The sequence below is a fragment of the Colobus angolensis genome, unplaced genomic scaffold, assembly GCF_000951035.1.
Source record: "Colobus angolensis palliatus isolate OR3802 unplaced genomic scaffold, Cang.pa_1.0 Scaffold43, whole genome shotgun sequence".
NCBI lineage: Eukaryota > Metazoa > Chordata > Mammalia > Primates > Cercopithecidae > Colobus > Colobus angolensis.
Genome location: NW_012117710.1, coordinates 2,456,977 through 2,467,369, shown reverse-complemented (window position 1 = coordinate 2,467,369; position 10,393 = coordinate 2,456,977). Strand labels below are relative to the sequence as shown.

General features: G+C 54.1%; 1 protein-coding gene across 4 annotated transcripts in view; it reads left to right on the top strand.

The window, feature by feature from the left end:
- The window catches only part of MAD1L1 (MAD1 mitotic arrest deficient-like 1 (yeast)), a 416,346-nt gene that overhangs the window by 78,553 nt on the left and 327,400 nt on the right, over positions 1–10,393 (top strand). For all 4 annotated transcript variants that reach the window (XM_011956957.1, XM_011956959.1, XM_011956961.1 and 1 more), the window contains one exon: positions 7,212–7,298. In XM_011956957.1, the coding sequence (XP_011812347.1) occupies positions 7,212–7,298 (87 nt within the window). The remainder of the gene's footprint in view (positions 1–7,211; positions 7,299–10,393) is intronic.

Genomic DNA, 10,393 nt, shown 5'->3' with positions numbered 1-10,393 from the left:
GCGTCCATGGCCCTTGCCACACACGCTGTGAAACCATGCGCCCACTCTCCTCACCAAACACAAACACACGCTGTGAAACCACGCACCCACTCCCCCCTCACCACACACACACACACACACACACACACACACGCCGTGAAACCATGAGTCCACTCCCCTCACCACACACACACACGCTGTGAAACCACGCACCCACTCCCCTCACCACACACGCCGTGAAACCATGTGTCCACTCCCCTCATCACACACACACACACGCCGTGAAACCATGCGTCCACTCCCCTCACCACACACACACACACGCACACACGCCGTGAAACCATGCGCCCACTGTCCTGGCTAGAGCCGAGCACATCCTTGTGTGTCCTGTGCTTTTTGCTGTCTGCAGCAACTGCCTGACCACCTTTTTACCCAGCATCAGCTTCAATGGGTGTTCAGCGCTCCATGTCATGGCTATGAGGACTTGCTGATTTTTTTTTTTTTTTTTATTGTTGAGCTTTTTTATAAATTAAAAACTATGAGACAGAGAAAGTTAGTTGGTTCAGCCACCGTGGAAAACAGTCTGTGGTGGTTCTCAGAAAAGCCCAGAACAGAATATGCTCCGTCAGTGCCACTTCTGTGTATCCACCCGAGATGATTAAAAGCAGCGTTTTGAACAGACATTGGCACACCCATGTTAGTAGCAGCGTTATTCACAATAGCCAGAAGGTGAAAGCAGCCCAGGTGTCCACCGACAGGTGAATGGATACGTGTGTAGCCACGCAATGGAGTATTACTCAGCCTTCAAAAGGAAGGAGAGTCTGCCACATGCTGTAACGTGGATGAGCCTTGAGGACATAATGCCGAGTAGAGTAAGCCTGTCACAGAGAAGTGCTGTGCGGCTCTGCTCGTGTGGCTGGAGTCGTCACATTCTTAGAGACGGAAGGTAGCATGGAGGTGGCCGGGGCTGGGAGCAGAGGGGCTGCAGGAGTTCCTGTTGAATGGGACAAGGTTTCAGTTTTGCAAAATTAAGAGTTCTGGGGATGGATGTGGTGCTGGTTGCCCAATAATGGGAATGTGCTTAACACGATATAACTGGGGACTTAAAAGTGGTTAAGATGGTATATTTTATGTTAAGTGTGTTTTAGCACAATTAAAAACATCCCTACATGGTGGCAGGATGATGCCATCTTGGCCAGGCGTGGCCCCTGTCTTGGGTTTCCTCGGGATGCCCTCCTGGAAGAGTGTGGCAGGTCGGGGCTGAGGACCCCCCTTTGCTTGCTCTCTTAGCCTCATCCTTTTGGAAGGTCCAGTGTTCCTCAGGTAGCAAAGCTTCTTGCCAGGCCACAGAAGCCCCACGCTAGAGGAGCGGCTCTCCGGCTCCCAGGCTACTTCTCCGCGCAAGCCTCTCTGAGAGCTCGCAGTTCACCCCTTGGCCTCCTCCATGTGCCCAGAGCCTCCTGAGCTCCTCCTCCCCACCCCAACTGGCTTAAGGGTATGTCCTTTACTCAGATGATGGCCTCCGTCCTTCTCCACGGACTGCTGTTAATGTGAGAAGAGGGCGCCAGGATGCTTCCTGTACAGTTCAGGAGGTGACCTCCTGCCCGGTTTGATGAGATTCCACCTTATTGATGGGACCTCCCTCGTGGCCTCAGAAATGTCCATGTGTTGGCAAGACCACCTCGTCTTTTCTTTTTCTCATATGGAGCGCTCTGAAACCATTGCCTTAAACCCCTTCTGTTTCCAGTAACTAAAGCTCATACACTTCATCCCCAGAGAGCACATTTTCTTTTATTTACCGTTTATGTATTTTATACATAATATTTTACATATTTGTGGGGTGCCTGTGATATTTTCTTACGCGCATAGAATGTGGAGTGGGCAAGTGCAGAGTATTTGGGGTGACCATCACTTTGAGTATTTGTCATTTCCATGTATTGGGAGAAGTTCTGCTTCTCTTCTAGCTACTTTGAATTGTACAGGACGTTGTTAGCTCAGTCACCCTACACTTCTGTGGAGCAACTGAATCTATGCCTTTCATCTCACTGTACGTTCGCACCTGTTAACTCACCTCTCTCCATCTGGCCTTCCACTCACCCAGCCCTGCCCATCCACTATACCTGTCATTCTACTCTCTGCCTTTGGGAGGGGAATTCCACAGCTCCCATAAGTGAAGACGTGTAGGGTTTCTTTCTCTTCCTGGTGATTTCACCTGATGTGGTGACCTCCCATTCCAGCCACGTTGTTACAAATGACAGGCTCCCTTCCTCCCTTCCTCCCTCCCTTCCTCTCTTCCTTCCTCCCTCCCTCCCTCCCTCCCTCCCTCCCTTCCTTCCTTCCTTCCTTCCTTCCTTCCTTCCTTCCTTCCTTCCTCCCTCCCTCCCTCCGTTCCTTCCTTTTCTTTCTTTTCTTTCTTTCTTTCAACGGAGTCTTGCTTTGTTGCTAGGCTGGAGTGCAGTGGTGTGATCTTGGCTCACTGCAATCTCTGACTCCCTGATTCAAGCAATTCTCCTGCCTCAGCCTCCTGAGTAACTGGGATTACAGGCATGTGCCACCATGCCCAGCTAATTTTTGTATTTTTAGTAGAGATGGGGTTTCACCATGTTGGCCAGGCTGGTCTCAAACTCCTGACCTCAGGTGATCGACCCTCCTCCGCCTCCCAGAGTGCTGGGATTACAGGCGTGAGCCACCACACCCATCCCAGCTCTTGTTGTTTCTTTTGGTCGGATGGCTTTCCATTGTGTGCACATCCCCATTTCTTTATCCATTCCTCTGTCACTGGACACAGGTTAATTCCGTATCGTTGCCGTCTTTGCTGCGATAAACATGGGAAGTGCAGGTATCTTTTTGATACAGTGAATCCCCATCGTGGGATTGCTGGATCATAGGGTGTCGTTCTGTTTTCAGCTTTTTGAGAACTCTCCATTCTGGGTTCCATAGTGGTGGTACTAATTTACATTCCCTCCAACAGCAGCTGGGAGTTCCCGTTCCTCTGCATCCTCACCAGCATCTGTGTGTGTTTGTGGTCTTTTTCATAGCCATTTGAAGCTGGGGTAAGGTGGTATCTCATTGTGGTTTTGATTTGCATTTCCCCGATGGTTAGTGATGTTAAGCATTTTTTCATATATCTGTTGGCCATTTGCATGTCGTCCTTTGAGAAATGTGTCCTTTGCCTACTTTTTCGTGGGATTATTTACGTTTTTCAGTTGTTGTTATTTGAGTTCCTTTTGAGTTGTATTTTGGATGTTAGTCCCTTACTGGCCAAACAGTTGACAGATATTTTCCCACATTCAGGAGGCTGTCTCTTCACTCTCTCGTTTTCTTGGATGGGCAGAAGCTTATTACTTTGATATAGTCCCGTTTGTCTATTTTTGTTTTTGTTGCCTGTGCTTTTGAGGTCTTAGCTAGACCAATGTCCTGAAGTGTTTTGCTTGTTTGCTTTAGTATTTTTATATTTTCGGGTCTGAGGTTTCAGCCTGTAATTGATCTCCAGTTGGTGTTTGTATATGGGGAGCACATTTTCTTTTGATTGACACTGCCAAACCAAGGGTATACTTTTAACATGGTGGTTGATGACTGTACTTGAAGCATGTTCTCCTCATGTCCACGGCGACATCCAGACACCGCCTCCAGGGTGCATGTCCTCTCCTGGCCTCGCACAGCCAGTGTGAACATGGGCTTGGATTGCATACCCTTAAAACATCCTCCCTGTCCTTTCCACATCCATCAAGTTAACGGTGTAGGGCTTGTCAGGTAATAGTGCACTATGCCTGTGCCCTAGGGTTTTGGAAATGAGCCTTAGGAAGCCCAGCCGAGCAGGTAGGGGGTTCAGCCTTGAGGGGTCAGGGCTGGGGCTGAGACCCAGGTTTTCTCCCGCGGGTCCATCTCCTTTTCCTTTAAGGATTTCCTGGCCTTCCCTCTGTCTCTGCAAGTGGAATAGACTGGTTCCGTGTGACGTTCTTGAACGCTGTCATCGAGCTCACTGTGCTTGTGCTTTTGAGTGGAAGCTGAACCCTGGTCATGAGCAAGAATGGCCAGACAGGGCTCATGAGGCTTGGTTTAGCCAAAGTAGTGACTGCGGGTTTTTCAGTGCAAGAGGCTGTGAAGGGAGGAATTCCTCCTGGTGCCCCTGTGCCCTCCAGCGGCTTCTGCCCATGGGAGGTGTTGGGCACGCCACCCCTGTGGTTGGAGGGCTCTGGAATAGCAAGCCCTGCAGCTTCAGTCCTCCCTGTGATAGGGGCCTGGTCTCATGGGGACTGAGAGGTGGCACCAGGGATCTGGGGACCCAGGGATGTGGCCAGCAAGTATCCAGGCTGAGAGCCCATCACGTGTCAGTGCTCCTGAGGGCTGGGGTCTATGTGGGACCATCCGCCCGAGGCGCCAGCCTTCTGCCTTAGGACAAGCCAAGCTCTCTGTTCCTGCCTGGGGCAGGACCAGCCCCGGGACATACCCCCTCAGGCATGAGGAGCGTGCAGGGGAGCCACCTGGAAGCAGCCTCCTGCAGAGTCTGTGGGAATGTGGAGCCAGCCTGCTCGCTGGGTGATGGAGATGGTTGCCCGCGGGCTTCAGAGTACTCAGGTTTCTGATGTGGCCCATCAATGTCAGAATGAGGCGTTGACCCCAATGACATGAGACAGAGGCCTTCCTGGGTGTTGTAGGAGACTGCCTAGTGCGCCATCTGTGGGAGCCCAGCACTTCAGAAGAGGGCTGTGTCACTCTCACTTTCCAGTGTTTTTGAACCCGTCCCATTTTCTCCCTCATTGCTAAATGGTTGTATTTATCATGGTCTTGGCGTCACTGGGAATTGCAGAGCATGGTTAGCAGAGCCTGGCCCTCCGAGATCTTACCTCAGCTCCCAGCTTTGCTGAGTGGGTTCGTGCTTTGGGGCAAGAAGCTTGTTTCTAAATTGGTGTCGGATGCTCCCAACTCGGCCTCCTACTCTGTAGGCTGCAGGGAGGCTTCCCCACAGAGGGAAATGGCAGGCAGTGTGCCCTCTGGTGAGAGAGAGCCATCCCAGCTGGGAGAACCCTGGGGCCTGGTACTGCCTGACAGATGCCTCTCCACCGGCCTCCTGCTGTTTCAGGTCCCGCGATGGGGCCCTGAGGGGTGTGAGGCAGGTGGTCTTGGCTGTGTAGGCGGAGCCTGCAGCCTGCCGCCTGTAACCACCCTATCTGCTGCTGGTTCTGGGCACAGGGGCTGGGAGGCGCCATTGCAGATGTGTACATACGTGATTTTTATTTATTTGTAAATAAATTCTTCCCACTGAGTTAGTGAAAATTTACAGGCCCTTTGACTAATGCAAAACAACTTATATATCTCATTCAAATGTTTCAGAAAAAATATCTCTTGGCTTGGAAAGATTTCCTTACTGTTGCACTGATATTTTTAACTCCCTGAGGTTGGAAGCTTTGGGAAACTCTGGAGAGAATGGTAACGGCATTCAAGGCTAGCTCCACCTTTCATCTCCCTCGTAGAGTTGAGTTTCTCTTCCAAGACCTTTCAGTCATAAATGGTTTTTCCACGAAGCTGCTTTCTAACCCCGGTTTACCTGTGTGAGGACAGATGGGGTCTCCCTCGTGCCAGCTACTCCTTCTGCACCCATCGCTATCCCCTCTAGACGCCCAGCAAGGGGCCTGTTCCTTGGGTGGGCAGAGGAGACCTCTCTGAGGGGACCTGGAAGGGAGAAGGCCATGGTGTACTCTGTGTGAAGAGGCTGTGGTCAGAGGGAGGGCTTATGACTGTCCTTGGGTGCGTGTGAGGGCTCAGGGCCCGGGCCAGGCTACAGGGCATCTGCTCACAGGCTCTTGGTAGCTTCGTTCCAGAGACGGAAGATGCCCCAGAAACACAAAACTAATGCTGAGCAAGGCGGGCTCCAGCCGTCCTCCATGCCCAGCCAAACAGGCATGGGATGGCGAGGGGCGTGGGAGTGGCCAGAGGCTTTATAAGGAATTGGCTCTTCCTCTGTGTTTGGAGGAGGAGCTGGGCACTGGAAGACCAGGGGAGGGGCTGTGTGAGCACTGGATGAGCTGATGCAGGGTTTCGGGGCCCCATGGGCAGGGTGCTCAAGTGACAGGAAAGGTCAGTGGCTGTCTCAGGGCAGAGGGCCGGGCCCAGCGCGTGAGGTTTGCAGCGGGCGCGTTTTAGTCAACAGGATGGCTTCTGTTAGGGGACCATGATTGCAGTGTGCCTCTACGTGGCCGTGGCTGACTCGCAGAGAGGAGTTCTCTGGCAAGCTGCTGGGAGGGTGTGCCCAGGATCCACCCGAGGCTGCTCTGGGGGCCTGGCTGACAGTGACTGGGACCTCTCCTTCCAGGGGTGCAGGTGGCCTCCTTGGCCAATGTCGGGGTCCCCGTTGCTCATTCAGTGGTGCGGTACCAGCTCCCTGAGTGGGGCTGGGTGGGGCTGTCACAGCATTGCCCGGCACCTGCTTTTTATGTGGACCTGCGCTTGCTCCATGACAGGTGAAGAGGATGGGGCCTTGGGCCCAGGCTCACATGCCACTTGCTCAGTCTAGCCAGGGAGCCTTGGCTTTGTGCCCCAGGTTGTGAGGCTGGGAGCGCTCACACACCACTGGTTTAACCGCGTGCCCGGCTCAGATCCTTGCTGCGTCCTCTGGAGTCCCAGCGCTGAGTTAGAAGACGTGGCTCAGGCCACTGCTCATCATCGCAGTGCACGTTGAACTTTGAAGTAGCTGTTTCACGTTGGAGTCTGAATTTCCTCATTTAAAAAATGGAAACGGTGAACAACAGCGTTCCTCGGGCATTTGCTGAGACAATCTGCAATCATTCTGGAAAGTAGAAAGCGCTACACCTGGGGATCGCTGATTTTACTCTTGTTGTTATGTGTGGGTCTTCTGGAGAGGTGAGGAAAGGAACCTAAAACTCTACAACTTGCTGAGCACCTCCTCTGTGCCAGGTGCCTGGTGGGTGCTTTTTAAACATGACTTCATTTCCTCTGAAGAGTGACACTGTTAGGTAGTGTCTGTGTTTCTACAGGTGAAATAAAATCGGGGCTTATTGAGGCCATCTCCCCGGCATTGCCTAGGGGTAGGGGCTGTGGCTGACCCCCGTCATAGTGAGCGCGTGCTGCCCTGGATCCGGGTCCGCAGAGTCCGCACATCCTGGGTCCCAGAGCAGCAGCTACAGAGGTTCCTTTTGGCCTTGTTTGGTGTGCAGAATCAGCTTTACTTCTGGGGGACAGCTGGAACTGAGTGTGCCTTCTTTATCCTGCAGGACTCCAGAAGACCTTTCCAGATTCGTGGTTGAGCTGCAGCAGAGGGAGCTTGCCTTGAAGGACAAGAACAGCGCTGTCACCAGCAGGTAGACCCGGCCGTGCAGGGCGCTTGTGGGATGCGTTTGCTTTGGAGAGCTGGGGCGAGTGAGAGTATGTGCCCCCTGGCTCTCGGGGCACGGCGGTACTTCACTGTGTGGGTGGCCCTGGTCTGGGATGGGAAGAGGCAGCAGGGATTTGAGGGAAGGGTTTGCCCCATGTTTCCACCATGTGCTGTGAGCCTCAGGTGAGGCACCACTGTCTGTCATTCTGACAACGTGCTAAACTGCCATGGGGTCTGGGGGTTGGCCTCCTATTGTGGGGTCTGTCCTTGGATCAGGAGGGATCTCGTCTTCCCAGCAGGGTGGGGCCTCATGTGGTCTTGGGAACCAGCCCGTCCGTCGCTAGTGGGCCCACCCTGAGTCTTCACGTCAGCGTGAATGCAGGTGTGATTAGAAGCGGCTAACTATGAATAGCAAGAGACATGCCCGTCACTCAGGAAATCCAAAGGGCGTCAGGGAACCTGGGATGACAGTCAGATACATGTTTCTTCTTATCCCACACCCTGGCTTTTCTCTGGTTTCACTCATGGCTGTGAGGGGCCATACCTCTGACATCACACACAGAGGCAGAAAGGAGAGGCCTCTTTCTTGGATCTTTTCTGCACAAGGAAGCCTTTCCTGGGACCCCCACTGCCAGCAAGTGCCCCTTATGCCTCCTTGGCTAAAAAGGGGTCTTATGCCTTCCCCTGACCAGAAGATGGAGTTACCATGAGGGACTGAGCCCCGTCCGGTGGAACCCATGGGGCTGGTGGGTAGTGGGGCGGAGGGAAGGGCCGTGCAACGGGGCTGCAGGGGAGCTCTGTGCCCTGCACGGCTCACCAGGCCATGGGTCTGTGTGGAGGGCCTGAAGCCCACCTGTTTGCCATTGATGATCAAGCTCAGCCTCCTCCTCCTGCAGAGAGAGTGTTTTAATAATTTATTAATAGCCAGAAGGAGGTTTCTTATTTTGGGGGCTGATGTCACTTTGTAAATTGGCTTTTCGAAGCATCTGGGTGTGTTGGACATAATCATATCAATTTACTGAAAACCCTCAAATGATAAAGTTTGCCTTTTGCTTTCAAAGCCACTGTCAGATGAAACAGGCATTAAAAGTGATTTGAAGTTAAAGCTTTCACATTTTACCAGGCGATCCTCATCATTTTACTTTGGAAATGAAACAGAATGAACGATTAAAGGAAAGGAAACTTGGCTGTACTTTTCTCCCACCAAAGAGGGAGGTGCTTCCTGAAATTATTTGCCTTGACCAACAGCAGCAGGCCCGTCTCTGTGTCCAGCACCACATGGAAGGGAACGTTCCCATCTGCTTGCTGTCTGTGCTGCCTTCGCTTGGTCACAGATGTGGATTGAGCCCATGGGGGAATTGGTTTGGGAATGGGGTCTCTGCCTCAGGGAGCAGCCTCTGCAGTGGGCAGGCGGTCCTCACAATCCCAGCCTTGGCTGGCCTCTCAGGACCTGTGGGCTCCCTCTGAGAGCTGGAGCGCCCACCCTGGGGAAGGATGAGTCTTGGGGCACCCCATGGAAGCGCTTGGTGCTCCATCCTCTTCTGTGAAATGGGGTCTTGGGGTTGAGACGAGGTCCTTAGTACTGCTCCGGTCTGGGAGGCCAAAGGGAGAAGCTGCCCTGAAATCCTGGGTTCTCACAGGCGTTTCCCAGCTGGGTTTCATGTGTGTGTCGGTGTGCCGGTCCTGGGTTCTCACAGGCGTTTCCCAGCTGGGCTTCATGTGTGTGTCGGTGTGCCGGTCCTGGGTTCTCACAGGCGTTTCCCAGCTGGGCTTCATGTGTGTGTCGGTGTGCTGGTCCTGGGTTCTCACAAGCGTTTCCCAGCTGGGCTTCATGTGTGTGTCGGTGTGCTGGCTTCCGTCCCTCCTGTGGCTTACTGCCCTGTGTGGGCTTCTTCAGCCGAGGTGCAGGCTCCAGATGGGGCTGGTCACACCCCTGCCACCCACTGCCAGGAGCGCAGGAGATGCTTCCCTGAGATGGGGCAGTGGAGAGGCGCGGGAGGCCTCTGGGCGAGAGGCTGGAGTTCCCGGTCCCTCTTGCCTGCAGGGCCTGGGGGGCGGCTGGTCTGCTCCCTGCTGGTCATGTGACTTGGGCAGGCGCCTGGTCCTCTCTTCATCTCTGTGAACCGAAAGGTACTGGCAGTAACGACTGGGTTGCTGTCAGGTCTGAGCCTCCTGAGCCGCGCCTGGGCACTATCCGTCCCCGGGTCTCAGTGGTGCTGCTTGCTGGTGGGTGGACACTTCTTGACCCAGGCTTTCTGGGGCCTGGTGACACCGAGTGCCTGGCCCTTTTGTGCACTTCCAAGGCCCAGGAAGGAGGCAGACCCTAGGACAGGCGGCGCTGGCGGTGGCCACTGAGGTGTGGATGAGTCCAGTCGTGGCCTCGGCGCTTGAGTTCTGGCCTGTCCCCTGGGCTGCTGCTCTCTTAGGTGGCAGGACACCATGTTCGTCGTGGCCTGCCATGGCGGGGTCAGGGAGCCTTGCACGGTTGAACAGCTGAGCACATTTCTACAAGTCTCCTACAGGCAGTTGGACAGAAATGCAGATGAGCGTGAGGGAGGCGGCATGGCAGAAGATGTGAGGCCATGGTGGCCCGGATCCCCGAGGGCTTTGCCAGTCGGGCCTCAGTTTAAAGTTGCTTTTGTTTGTTTCTCATTGAACGTAGCTTGTAGTCACTGAAGAAAGAGCCCTGGTCCAGCTGAGGTCACGGGTCATGAGGGCAGCTTCCGGGCATTTTCCCTTGTCTGTGCAGACCAGTGGGCATGTGCTCATGGCGACACGTGCTCTCCTCTGCAGTTTGTACCAAGTTGGCTGTGTCCGTCTTTCCTTGGTAGTGAACGCTGTTTTTGCCATCTGAGGAGCTTCTCAGGGTGCGGCTCCGCTGCCCTATTCCTCACTAGCCCAGTGCCCGGTGCTCCCTCTCCGGGGCAGTGCCCTGTTCCTCACTAGCCCAGTGCCCGGTGCTCCCTCTCCGGGGCAGTGCCCTGTTCCTCGCTGCCCAGTGCCCGGTGCTCCCTCTCCGGGGCAGTGCCCTGTTCCTCGCTGCCCAGTGCCCGGTGCTCCCTCTCCGGGGCAGTGCCCTGT